General features: G+C 37.3%; 1 protein-coding gene across 2 annotated transcripts in view; it reads left to right on the top strand.

Moving 5' to 3' along the window:
- NAA15 (N-alpha-acetyltransferase 15, NatA auxiliary subunit) overlaps window positions 1–14,148 on the top strand; it is a 43,827-nt gene extending 29,679 nt beyond the window's left edge. For both annotated transcript variants that reach the window (XM_082759245.1, XM_082759244.1), the window contains 6 exons: window positions 733–926; window positions 3,028–3,136; window positions 3,720–3,818; window positions 4,546–4,689; window positions 5,757–5,854; window positions 8,838–14,148. In XM_082759245.1, the coding sequence (XP_082615371.1) occupies window positions 733–926; window positions 3,028–3,136; window positions 3,720–3,818; window positions 4,546–4,689; window positions 5,757–5,854; window positions 8,838–9,038 (845 nt within the window). In that variant the 3' untranslated portion in view covers window positions 9,039–14,148. The remainder of the gene's footprint in view (window positions 1–732; window positions 927–3,027; window positions 3,137–3,719; window positions 3,819–4,545; window positions 4,690–5,756; window positions 5,855–8,837) is intronic.
- The last annotated feature ends 321 nt before the right edge of the window (window positions 14,149–14,469 follow it).

Genomic DNA, 14,469 nt, shown 5'->3' with positions numbered 1-14,469 from the left:
TTAATGTAGAAAGCGTTTAAATCCTTAGTTTTTGGGGTTTTTTTGCTCATCTTCTGATTGGAGAGCAACTTACGTGATTATGGCTTGGGGCACCTCAAATGGTATGAATAGAGGCTGTTGAATGCTTAAAGAAGAATTTGTCAAGTTTTAAGATTTCCCATCTCAGTTCATTTGTGTGGCTTCAGGTTCACATTAAGATGAGTAGAAGTGTAATAGAATTTGTTGTAGCTGCTTTCATTTGCTTTTTCATTTAGTTCTCTATGCTTTAATTGGAGCAAGGAGAGGATCTGAGTATGAATCAAATTTAATATATCTCTAGGGCATTAAAAGCAAAACTGGAACCATCTACACTGAAATGTAACCGTTTCACACTTTTGTTAGATCATTTAATATGTCAGATGTAACACTTCTGTTGTGTAATGCCAAAGGAAGAAATCAATGTGTATTGGTGTGCACTTTTACTCCTGGCATTTGTGAAGCCATGTGATAATTACTTTGCCCTGCCCTCAGTTTGCTGTACTGTACTAATCCTTATTTTCCTGATTTCACATAGGAATTTAATTACAAAGTAGTAGTGTAAACAATAAAATGTTTCTAGTAAACAAACTTTTACAAATGTAGTGGCAGCATTATTAGTTAGTAGACACAGTTTGAAAGAAACGTTGATGTATCTGGCAACAGATTAACATTAGACATCAACGTTGCCTGTCTTTGCCCTTTGTGTGTGTACAGCAAATATGTCTGACAAGGAGCTAAAGAAGCTACGAAATAAGCAGAGAAGAGCACAGAAGAAAGCACAGCTGGAGGAGGAGAAGAAGAATGCTGAGAAAGAGAAGCAACAGAGGAATCAGAAAAAGAAGAAAGATGATGATGATGAAGAAATTGGAGGACCGAAAGAAGAACTTATCCCTGAGAAATTGGCAAAGGTGCTTTCTAATATTAACATTAAGCAGTTGTAGAAATTTGTAGAAAAGTTACTGTGAGCATGCAGACAGTTTGAAAAACATTCAGATAATTATTTTGTGTATGTCTGCTTTTCACAGGCAGCCTTTAAAAAAAACTATTTTCTAGGGATTGTTGGGGTATACTTTCAAATGTGTAACTAAATCACTGCTTTTATGTCTAGTTTTGAAAGACAGCAATTGAAGTCATGGACACTTGCTACAGGTGAAATAATTATCTTAATGTGTGGATAGCACCAACTTGCTGACTATACTAGCTAGCAGATATAATTATTTATATTCTGTATGTAAGATTATTACCATTGCATTCTTTATGGCCCATATCAATTTTACTTATTAAGCATAGACATTCTGTGGAAGAGGAGACTTTGAGACATTAAATGGTTTAGCAGCACTTATTTGCATTTGTTTTGAAAGTGGAAGGCAAAAAAGAATAAAGAAGCTATTTAGAAACAGCAGTGGACTAGACTGAGGTGGATTTTGAAATTTGGATTAAGACTTGTAGAGATGGATAAAGGAGAAGTATTGTTGTGATGGAAGTTGTACCTGGAATAAGTGGGAAAGCATTTGAAAAACCAACTGGAAATAATAATTTCTACTCATGGTGATATAGTATTCAAGTATTGATGAATATTGCACATATAACACATTTCTTCATATTGCACATATAACAAATGTTACTGGTTCTTGGGGGGAATCTTGCCTTGAAAGGTGAGAGTGGCTTTATAGTCAAGAAGGAAGTGACTTTAAAAACTTTACTATTTGCTTGAGAATGTTATCAGCATTCCTGTAGTTTAGCTCATTGGTTGCAAGAAGAAGCACTCTCATTGTGGTGCTAATTAAGATCAAAATAGATTGGAATGTAATGAAATGGAGCTCTGGAGTAGAAGATGTCATGGGATATCCCAGGAAATCCTAGGCTGCCCTATATAGATTATAGGGAGTAGTTGCAGTTGTATAATACATGCCTCTGGCAGATCTTCCCTAAATACATTGCAAATTTGATATTGGAACGTTGATCTGGAGAGCTTCAAATACAGTTGGTTCCCAGGGCTGGAAGACCATTTTTGACATAGTTGGTCACTTGCAAACAGTTTTCCTGAAACAGCAGAACCTCAGCTTCCTTGGTGGATGAAAGATAGCTTTGGCATTGAGGTCATAGCTTTGAAATCTGGTTTGTTTTATGTTTCAAACAGTTTTAAATGCAGATTTGTGACTGGTTTATGTGAATGCTTAACAGCATGTATAAGCCATGCAATTTTTTAATGAAAACTGATGGAGTATGTGATTAGCAGGATCTATGTAAGGTGTTCATCATTGTCTTCACCAGTTACTTGCGCAGTGCAATGAAGCGTATTGCTTCAACATTCTAAGCCCTGTGGGCAGGCAACAATTAAATTCTGTATCCAGTTCTTAGAGAGTAAGTTGTGTTCACAGGGCATTTCTTGTTCTAATTATCCTCGGCCTCTTAATGCAAGAGTTCTGTCTGTAAAGAATCCAGGTACAGAATTGATTTGCATTAAAGCCACCCATTTACTGTGTTACGCTAGTGAAGACCCACTGACCATTATCAGTATCTAGTTGCTTCTCGCTTGCCATTAGTATCTTAACTGGGAATGTTGCCATGGCCTGCAGCTGTCAGGAACCCACCTGCAGCTCACTTTAACAGACTCTGTCAGGAGCATGAAGCAGTTATTTATCAACATTTTGGGCCTGTGTGTGTAGAATACCATAGAGAATCATACTGTGTGTTACAACGCAGGTTCAGCTGCAATGGTTACTGCTAATGTGTGATAGAAGGCAGAGATGTATCTTTCTAGGAAAATGTGATTTGTAACCACCGCAAACCAATTAGAATTGACAGTCTGTGTTTAGACACCAATATTGAGTGAAAGATGCAGAGTTTGAAATCTAGCGGGTTCTTGTTAAATTATTACATAATTACCTTATGAGAGTAACTCCCTGATGTGACTCAATCAAAAATTCCTAATTCTATTGTTGGAGAGTTAGTTCTTAGTTTTAAGCTTTGTAACTTAGTGTTGTGTGTCCTTCCCGGAATCTATAGGTTGAAGCACCTTTGGAAGAAGCCATTAAATTTTTAACACCTTTGAAGAATTTAGTGAAGAATAAAATAGAGACACATCTCCTTGCCTTCGAGATTTATTTTAGAAAAGGTAGGTGAGAAAGCTAACAAAATAAAGCAATTGTGGTTTTTCAAGTTGTGTATTAGCATTTGAGTGAGCAGTGAGATGTGAGTCATCAGACTGTATAGAGACGCATTATTTCATTGGACCAATGCCACAGCCATGAGAGTTCTGTAACAAATCAGAAGTTTGAGCACTCGGTGATTATCTATTTTCTTTCGTGTGTAAGCCATAAGACTGTAGAACCAGTTATCCCAAATTGCACTTGCCCTAGTTACTTGTTTGTATCAATAGTTTGCAGAACTACATGCTGTAAAGTGGTGGTGTGTGGTTTCTAATGAGTTTTTTTTTTTTTTTTTTTGAAGTACTTGTTTTTTGAATTTTTGGGGGATCGGTTAAATACCATGGTTTGAGAACTATGTATGTTGAAATTTACTTACCAGTTTAACAAGTTTATTTCACTGGTTAAATAAGTATGTGTTAGAAAAAATGATGCAGTACTCACCTTTATTTTGTTCTGATCACTCTAATTTCAAACACAAGATATTCCTGCAACATACTGCCATGAATTTCAGCTACAGTATTTGACTATTTGCCAACACTTTCTTTTCAGAAAAGTTCCTTTTGATGCTTCAGTCTGTGAAAAGAGCCTTTGCTATTGATTCCAGTCACCCTTGGCTTCATGAGTGTATGATTCATCTCTTCAGCAGTGGTATGGATCTGTTTGATATATGGCTTGATCTGTATGTTTCCAGATGATGCCTAACTACACAAAAACATGGATTTTTAGTATACGTACTGTTAGCACAGTTAATTCTGAATACCTAATAATTTAGAAAGCTTTTTAAACAGCTGACTTAGGTTAAATATGCTTATTATGACTGCAGCTGGATTTAGTAATTATTTCAACAAGTATCAGTCAGTTTGTGTTTTTAAAGCTATGAGCAGTATGGTGACCTCCTAAAAGAGTTGAGTCAGTGCAGAAAATGGAAACTGCTGAGCAAGGAATGCAGCTTCTCTGCTCACAGCCTGTAAGTGTGTGAGGAGAAAGCCTAGAACTGTGTCCTCTTTTGCTAGAATGTTTTTCTCCTTTCCTATGCCCCAGAGGTCACCCTTCTTCTTGATGACTAAAGACTAGATATATTTAAGAACAGACTTTTATGATCTCAATCTTTGAGATAGGCTTTAATAGACTTTAATCAGCAAGGTGGAAAATGTATCAGAGTAAAACAGCCTTGTTTTTTTCTAAGCATCAGAAAACTGTTGCAGTTAGGCTTTCTCCAACCAATCCCACTTACTTATCTTTTTCTTATTTCATGCATCTTCCTTTGAGATTCATTTTCTTCAATTATACTAATAACTTAAACATGGCAAAATAATAGTGGAGAGTAGATTTTACTGTGATTACTTCTAGTAACTTTTTTTTTCCAATTCAATAGTATCTGAAAGTAAGGATCTGCCTGATGCGGTTAGAACAGTGTTAAACCAAGAAATGAATCGGCTTTTTGGAGCAACTAATCCAAAGAACTTCAATGAAGCTTTCCTTAAAAAGAACTATGACTCACTACCACATAGGTTATCAGGTATGTTGCCTTTAGCCTTTTTTTGCACAGCTTCTGTATTTTCTCTGCCAATCTAGCAGAGGCCTCTCAATATCTGCACCAGTGATGTAAAAATTACTTGTTCTGTCAGGAATGCTTTTCCTCTCCCAGTTTTTTTGTGACAACATCAGATTGTCTTTTGAGCTTCTTTCATTTCTTCTATGTGCTGCTAAATTACAAGTTTTTGGACGTCTCTGCCGTGTTTTAATTTCTGATATACATTAAATGCGTCATAAAACTGTAACTGTATTTAATGCATCTGTGAAATAGATAGTCTAGTATGTGAAGTATTATTCAGACTTGCAGAGTTTTCTAATAAATGTATTTGAAGAGGTTGACTGCCAGATGAAAGGTGTTGAGTGCCCAGCAAGACAGCTAATGCTCAGAGCTCTTGGTATGCCTAACGCAGGGAGCTCAGTGCTGGTTACCCAACAGTTACCAGAGGCTGTCTGTCAGTAGCAATTGCATTACAGTATTGCAGTACCACATGGGAAACAGGATGTAAACCACACTGGGGGGCAGTGTTACTGTTGTGTCTCAGTCACCCTAGACCTGGCCACAAAAAAGCAGTGAGTTTATTCTTTGCATCTTTTCTGACATCATATCCCTTCGGCTACACCTTTGCTGTGGGACTCGGAGCTGTGTCCTGGTTGTGTCCTGTTACTGTATTATAACAAGAGCTCTGTGTGCACATCTGTTCTGTGCCCCAGTTTCTGTGTGAAGGAAACGTGAGCGCTGGTGCCAGAGGCGACTGGTCTGTTGCAGCAGGTCTGATTTGTTACCTTCACTGCACGTGATTCCAGAGGATGCTGCAAAATGCAATATAGAAGTGGCCTAGTTGTTTCAATGCTTTGTCTAGCACTTAGGAGAGTAGCTTTAAATCTACTATTAACTGCTCAGGTATAAAACTTTTTAATGCTCTGAGTGGTTCCATTTTGAACTACAACTTTACAGTTCAGTATTGCCTCTTAATCATACTGTCTCTGTATTTGCTTATACTACGCTTTTGGTCTTCCATTGAGTGATGAAGTTTATTTTTCTTATTGCAGCTGCCAAAATGATGTACTATTTAGATCCTTCAAGTCAGAAAAGAGCGGTGGAGCTGGCAATGACCCTTGATGAATCCCTCATTAACAGAAATCTTCAGGTAACAGTTATTTATGAATTGTAAACTATTACTACTTGTGTATCTATTTAAGGTTATGCAAGCTATAGGTAAGAGGAAGCTTAAATGGTTGTTGCACCTTATGGTAAGGAGTTTGAGTTGCCATGTAAGAGAAAAGGCTCTCAGTTTCGTCTGAACTGAAACATTTTCTGTTCTTTTTGAACATTTTAAATAATGTAGTTTTGTCATAATATGAAAATAACTAGGTAGCAGCAGAAATCATGTTATTGCCTTAAGCAGTGGAAAAGCTTATTAAACATTAGAGCATGCACACAGTAAAGATGCTCGCACTCCCTAGTAAGGAAAGGTACATTCTGTCAGAGCTTTAGCTGTTATACAAGTGACTGTTCACAGGGAAAAGACTGTGATGTGGGAGTAGCTCAGACTATGAAGGTTTTCCAGTTGTTCTCCCAGAAAGCTGTGCAACTTCTAGTTTTAATAAAAGGTGTGTATGCACATTTTGATCTTAATATGTAGATAAATAAAAAGCTCATTAAACTTTGAAGCTCTGCTCCATGTTGGTAGTCATGGGATTACCCTCCATAAGCCACCACCACTCCCCTTCCTATCCTTTCCTCCCCCTCTTTCACCTTCTTCTGTGGAGGCTACCAGTCCTGGCTTGCAATTCAAAGAATTCAAAAGGGGGTAATTTATTTATTTTAGTGTCTTCATACATTCCTTATAAAGAACTAAAGTAAAGATGTTTTTTTTCTTCATATGATAGTACACTGGCAGAACCTTAGCTGATAAAGCAAGCAAAAAGAAATAGTTTCCTTTTTCTATATAATATAATACTTTTTAAAGTATTATATTTAAATATATATATTTATATATATAAATATATATTTAATATATATTATATATATTAATAAACATGTGTGTATTATATATTAATATACATTATATATACATTAATATACATTGTACGTGTATATTAATATATATATTAATATACTTATATATATGATAAATATATATATTGTGTGTATATATATATATATATAATAAATATATAATACTTTTTGAAAGTATTTCTGTATCCCTGTCAAACCATTTCCTTTGGCATAAGGAAGTGCCAAAGCACTTAATTAATAGAGACTCCTTCACAGGCATTGCAACCTGTAGTACACTGCATTTCTCTCAGTTCTCGTGCTGTTTTCTTTCCCTTTTTTGCTCTTTACTTCTGGGGACTTGAATTTTTTAAATCTACTGCAAGTAAAGTTGGTGAACTTTATGGTAAAATTATTCTTCTGTGAGCAAAAATAAGCCTTTTCCAAAACACATTTTTGGAAATATGATGTGTTCAATAGAACTTTACGGGGAAGTATTTTAATAGATTATTTTGACAAACGGGAGAGGATAGGGTTGAGAAACGACAGTGTCATGACTTCTAAGCTTGCTTAGAATATAGAGGATTCAGGTCTTTTCTCTAGCTGATCTGGGAATGGGACACAAACTCAGATCTTATACACACTAAATGCATATTTAGCACCCTGTAAACTTTTTGTTTTTTGTTGCTATTGTCTGAATAGTCTTAAACTATTTAAGATAGAATATAAATAGATTTAGAAAAGAAAAATAAATTACCTTCAACAGCATTTTTGCATGGTAGCTGTTTTTTTCTTTTTCCTGAGAATTGGACTGGGGAAAGATTAAAATGTAATCAAAAATAGTTTGTGGTTTTGGAGATGTTATCTTGTTTGGTAGGACTGTAAGAACCATCTACTGACACAGCAGTGTATAAAATCACATATGCAGCATTATGAGAAAATGGAAGAAGTTTGATTTAAGCATTCTTGATGCTAATGTAAAGAAGCAGTTTGATTTCTACTAAACTTCTAAATGGAAAACTGGAAGTGCCCTAAAAATACGGGAATCTGAAGGAGTCTGGGCATTTGTTGAAAGGCATTCATGAGGAAAGAAATTGCATTTCATTTTTAGTGGAGATCAACTGTCTCAGGGCACGCTGCAGGCATGTATCTGGATACATTTGACCTTCTATAGACACCAGAGTCACACAGAGCTCAAGTGCAAGGGGAAAAATGGGCTTGCTGAAGAGAACTTCAGAAACCCATAGCAGGAGGACAAGTAGTTAACCTCAATACATACAACAAATAAAAGCTGTAGTAAATTTCAGAGGATTGGAAAAAAAAAACAAAGATACAATAGCATGTGAGGTAAAGGATGTTAAATGCTGATGAGCTTTAGTGAACCTCAATAACTAGCTCAGTTTCTCATGTTTAGAATGCAAATTGAAAACAAACAAACAAACAAAAAAAAAAAAGTCTTTTTCCTCTTCTAATTTACAAAATGGATATGAAACTGCGGATATTTGTGAAGGATGTGAAAATAACCAAATTGGCTCAATTTGGTAATTAGTCACACACCAGTAAGTCATACTCCCTTAAATGTTAAAAATAAATAAATAAATAATTGTGGGATATAATTCCACAATCATGATTCTTCTGATTTCTGTCTGAAAGCACATTCACAAAAATCAGTTTTAGGAAATTATAGTATGTATTCTGGATTCATTGGTTTATTTGTGAAGATTAAAATTGGCATGCATGTTATGCATTGCTTAAATGCTCAGCATGTCTCAAGATCTGGGGGGAATCAAATCTAAAACACCCATTTAATGGTAAGTGAGCCTGATTCTTGGTTGCCAACCAGTGAGAATCATTTTAATTTTTTTAAAGGAAAATCAGGAGTAGGTGACATATTTTCATCTTCAGTCGAGATCTCCAGCTGTGTTTTAAATCTGCTAAAACTGCATTATTTTGAATCAAACTGCACTGGTCTTTCATGCTGTGTCTAGTGAGGAAAAATGTCATTTGGTACTGACAGAAACCTGAAAACAGTACTTGGGGTTTGTGTTTCTCTGTAGTATTACATAGCTTGTTTGTGAGTGTTCAGATGAACGTTTAAGAAACCATAACACTTCTTTATTTTTCTCTTTAATTAGACATGTATGGAGGTATTAGAAGCTTTATGTGACGGTAGCCTTGGAGACTGTAAAGAAGCATCTGAAACTTACAGAGCAAATTGTCATAAGCTTTTCCCTTATGCTTTGGCTTTCATGCCCCCTGGATATGAAGAGGATATGAAGATCACAGTTAATGGAGATAGTTCTGCAGAACCTGAAGAACTGGCCAATGAAATATGAACAACTTTATTGGAAAAAAATGACATTGGACCATATCTGGTGTATAATATTTTTGTCACGCACCTGCTGAATTGTTCTAACTTACACAGAGAATGGAAGGAAAAAAAAATGTTGCCTTCAAATAGTTTTACTTTTTTTTATCCTGCTGACAAAGTATATATATAAAATATCTAACATATTACTGGATATAGGTTGTTCGGTTTCTTAAAAATTAAAAGCTGCTAAAATTGAAGAAAAAAACCCTTATCCTTACCTACCTACCCATGTTTTTAAACTAATTTATATGAAATCTGGAGGTGTGTAGCCCTCAGAGCAGGTGTGTGGCAGAAATATTACTTTAAATTTGTCTTGTGAGATTACTGTTATCTCAGACAGCAAAAATGCTGTTTTAGCACTGGATTCTTTCACTGAGCACAAAGAGTTGTTGGGGCTTTAGCATCTGACTGATTTTGATACGGGGATGATTCTGTCCATAGGAAGTATGCAATGTGAATCAGAATATACAGAGAAACCCGCAACATACGCGTTATGTTGTGGATGCTGGGACATACCAATACCAAGCAGAATTAAAAAAAACATAGTGTGTTCAATAAGCTTGTTGTGTCTCTGAAAATCACTGTACACGATCAGTTTGGTGTTCTTGCACCACAGTTTTTAACTGAAGGAACCAGTGGGAATTATATCTCTCTGAATTAAACTTGGGGGGTGGGTCGGGGAGAACCAACTTTGCTGTTTTTGAGATGAACCTATCCGCGTAGGTTGGCCAAACTTTTTAAAACTGTAATGCAAGAACCAAATAAAATTATGCACTGTGATGTGGCACCAACTAATTAGAAAGATAGCATGCATTTTTCACACAGAGTGAAAACAAAATGAGAACATACTATGGCTTGAAGTTGCAAAGAGGAGAACTCCTGACTACCATTTTGACTGATCAAGAGACTAATAGTTTAAAACCTCAGCAGGCCTTGTTCACGTTATGCAGAAAAAAAAAAAAAAAAAAAGTGCTGCAGTTTAGATACCTCTGGAACTTTTCCACAGTGTCACAGGTTTGTAATACTTGAAGCCCTACATTTCTAAGAATATATTTCTTGCTCAGTTGTTTCAGGCAAGCCCAAGACTTTGTAACTTTTAAGGGGCCCAAGATTTTTTTTCAATAACAGACCAGCTTCTTATTCCTGCAGTTACAGATGTAATTTCCTTTGTCAAACATAAGGTACCAAATATAATGCAATAAAATGTTTTGAAAAACAATTGTGTGAATATTTAAACCAATCTCTGTTGTACTTTGAAAATGAATGGGTTCATTAGAGCGCAGCTCAGGGTTGGCTTACTGTGCTGTCCAGTTATGCTAATAATGTCACTGCTGATGGGTGGATGTTGAGTATAAAGTGCAAATGCATTATATGTGAATACTGAATGTCTGGGAAGTCCTATAACACAGAATGCTTTACTACTTGGCTTTTAAGTTACACCAATGTTATGTTGAATTTTATTTTCCAAGTCAAGCTATGTTCTACAAGTCTACTGTGTTAATAATACAGCTGTGTGCTCAAATGTTTTTTTTTATAGGCTCATCATAAAACAGAGCAGAAAATAAACTACAGCTTATAAAGTGAGTGCCTTCTTTGCTGCAGGAGTTCAGTTTAGGGTATGTCGTGTGGATACACAGCCTTCCTCTTCCACATCATGGATGTCAGTGATTGACGCGTGCAGTTCAGAACTCTAGGAGGATTTGTTGAGGTTTGTAGTTTTCTGTCAGAAGAGCAGTTTTTTGTTTCTTGTGTATTCAGCGACACTTTCTTTTCACCGTTAGGTTATCCTTGCGTATGTCTGTAGCATAATACATGTTGGAAATGTAAGTTGTATTGCTGTATTTGTATATTTAATCCGCTGGGCTTTAAGGGACTAGAATACCTGTAGAGCCTTTAACTGACTCTGGTATTTAATGTCTAGATCTCAGTCTTTTCTGCGGCCTGAGATACTTGGACTGCATGTCTTCTGCAACTACTGAAGATGGCTCAATCTTGCATACACGAGCTATGAGCTTTTGGCCTTGCCTCTTTGAGTATTGCTGCCATTTTCCTGGCTTCTGATGCTTAGCTGGAGGCAGATGAACGCTCACTTTTTTAAACAGATTGCAAACTGCGTCAAGCAAAATTTGTTTTTCAAATCCTGTTTTTTGGGTGCTGCCTATAAATGGGATTATTTCCTTTACTTTTTTTACTGCCTGTTTTTGTGTTGAAATAGATGAAATAAAAGCAAGAAGTTATCCCTCATTATGCAAGTGGGAAAGGCTATTTCTGTGGGCCTTCCAGACACTTCCATGTGTGCATCTGTTGCAGTTCCCCCGAAGACACTTGTAACCTTGCTGAAAGGCATCCACGGTCCTTCAGAAGCGATGCTTTCAGATTAAAGAGGTTGCACATCCCTTTCCAGAAGGCTGCTGTCCCAGGCAATGAAACTACGCAAAGAGTTTATCTGGACAAGAAGGTTCTTTAGCTGGCGTAGGAATTGTAATTCCTTCACCTTCACACATCTCATGTTAGGTGCAAGGTTGACTCCTGTGGAAGAGTTTGTAAGAGGTTGAAATGAAGTTATAATCCAATGCAAGGAGTAGTCTGTGTAGCACGGTACTCTGTACTGCTGCTACAGTGAGAACTTCCCACTGCATGGTGAGATCCAAAATTATGATCATTGGTGTTCAGCTGCCAAAGCAGGCGAGCAGGGATCGCAGCTGTGGTCAGAGCGACCGAGAGCAGCAGCTTTTTAGTGACAGGCTTTGGCTTGGTTCTCCAGTTTCTTCTGGAGAAAGGTGTTTTCACCACGGGTGATGACATGCCGTGGGTATCTTTTTCTTATAGGAGGGTCGGGGGGAGGTGTTCACACGATAAAATTTCTGTAGACGAAGACGGTAAATTGTGCTAATGCATAAGCAGTGTCAGAGAAGTGGGCTTGAATCACAAGTAATTGAAAGTGGTGATTTGCCCTAAGATGATGGGAGTGAGGAGTGTCTCCTTTTTCATTTGGAGACCAGAATATTCAGGCATGAGGTATGTGTACAAACCAGTAAATACTCTCAAGATGATCTATTCAATAGCTCTTATACTTTGCATCTTAAATGCCTTAAAAGCCTTCATATTCTTCTGAAGTTATGTTTTTCAGCAGAGGTCTTAATACTTCCATGATAGTCGGGGAGGACTCATTTCCTGGTGCGTGGCGTCTTGAGTACAGAAAGAAATCTGTCGCTTGGTTTTTTTCCTAGCATAGGGAGAAAATTCCAGGCTTTCCAGGGAGCTCTTTAGGGCTAGATGAGGTATGTATTGTTAGCCTAATAAATCTTCTGTTAGTGTTTGCTGCGGCTTGTTTTTACAGGTCTGGGGATTCTCAGCTGAACAGTAGGCCCTGGAAGTTGGTGTGAGACCTTATTCTTCAGCCAGACAGAATTGTATTTGGCTTTTTAGAAAGAAAGTACCAGTGAGAGTAGGGTGAGATCAGGCCTGAGAAACCAGAGGTGCAAATACAGTGTCAATATCACGTGAGCAAGTTCAAATGAAAAGATTAAAATAAAAGATCTTAGTCTTACACGATGCCTTTGAGGGTTTGAGCAATGGTGCCATTGTTCTTGTAGTGCTAGCATCCCATACACCACAATTGTGCTTTGGACATGTGCCACTAATACTAAAACGTTTGATATTATGATAATCCAGCTCAATGTACCTGAGCAAAATTGATTTTATTTTTCCCTTTTCATGATTGCTTCAAATGTTTTTGTAATTGTTCTGTACTGAGTAGCTAGCTAGCCTTGAAATCTCCCCCTATCTATCTTAAGGAAGTTTGCTCTAAAAACATGGTTTGTACCTGATTGATCATGTTAAGCAGCAAAAACTGCGTGGAAGTAAGAGTTGTGCTTGTCTGGTAACAGACTGCATCCTGACCTCCTGCTTTGTGGTTCTGCGGAGGAAAAAGATGCAAAGCTAGCGTGGTTAGACAGCGGTAGCAGTAAGGAATCAGTCTGTAAGCGTGTTAATTAAAGGTATTCCAGATGGAAATGGTTGCTGAGCTTGGGAAAGACTCGCTTCTAGGAGTGTTCTGGTGATGAACTGGACTCTGATGTTTTAAGGAGCAAAGGGCATATACCTTTACAAACCATGGTCATGTCATTGTGATGATATTTCCTGGGAATTTAGGCATTAAAACCAGCTTGTCTCAGGCAGAGACTCTTCTTTGCAAGAGCATAGAGACAGCATTGAGAATGGCGAGGAGAAACTGCTTACAGTGGCTTGGCAAAAGGAGACTGGAAGGAGTTATGAGGAGGTGACATAATAGAAATCCTGTTTTAGATTAAGTATACAAGTATCGTTTTTGTTACTGGAAAGTGCTGAAGCTGTAAATACTATAAATGCAGTCTCCTGTGTCAAAGAAGCTGTAAGTGTGTATTACTGTAGAGTGGTACAAGCAAACAGTAGCACGTTCACAAAGATTCTAGCTTTGTATGTTGGTCTTTGAGTAAACAATGGCAGAAAACCCAGAGGGCAAGGGTTGTCCGGTTTACAAGGGGCCATATCAAAGGGTCTGTAAGAATATTTCAAGATAAGTATCACTAGAAAATCCAAAGCATCTTAGAATAGCTTCCCTAAGATGTTTGTTGTTTTAATCGAAAATGTTACATCTGCTAATTTTCCATAAAAAGGTAAAAATTCTACAAAATATTTCTGCCTGGCACTGCCCATTCAATATCTACCTCTACTAGTTCTAGTCTAGTTCAGCTACTGCTTAATTTTAGCCATTTAGCACATAACATATGAAGAAATGTCATTTACCTGGTTGGTGAACAAATGTATGATAATGGATACGTTTAGTTTTAAAATGTAATGCAATAAACTACAAACTTAGTGAAAGTCCTATTGTTGGTTCAGTGCGGCAGCATTATTTATTGCTTCATTGCTGATCCATTCAAAGATCTGAAATTATGAAAGTCCACCGAGTTACTTGCAATTGTACTGGGATTCGCTTTCCCTTCCAGCCTTCCTAACTGGTTACCAATGTTGTACTGTGTTTTTACGCTCTTCTCTGGTGATAGCAAATATCCAACCTGGCAGGAAGTCAATCAATGAATAAAAATGCTGAGTTCTGTTTGTAAACGAGTACTAGTGTTTCCTTGTAGGGTTCGGTGTCCTGCTCAGATGCCTAACAGCCGTGTAATAAATTATCCCTTGAATGGCAGCAGTCATGGATACTTCTCTTAATTCCTGGCTGGCTGTGATCGTGGCAGCTCCATCATGCTGATGGGTCACACGTTGGGGTGGGGGCCTCACAGATGGAGGAAGGCCAGTAGGGGAAAGGACCTGGCTACCTTGGGAGTCAGGCTGGGAAAGAACCAAGTTGGCAGGGAGGTTTCACCAAGTTTTTCCTACCCTATGAGCTGCTT

Source organism: Aythya marila (assembly GCF_965140915.1).
Source record: "Aythya marila genome assembly, chromosome: 4".
Classification (NCBI taxonomy): Eukaryota; Metazoa; Chordata; class Aves; order Anseriformes; family Anatidae; genus Aythya; species Aythya marila.
The sequence above is the reverse complement of the archived record's forward strand: the minus strand, read 5'-3'. Positions and strand labels throughout refer to the sequence as shown.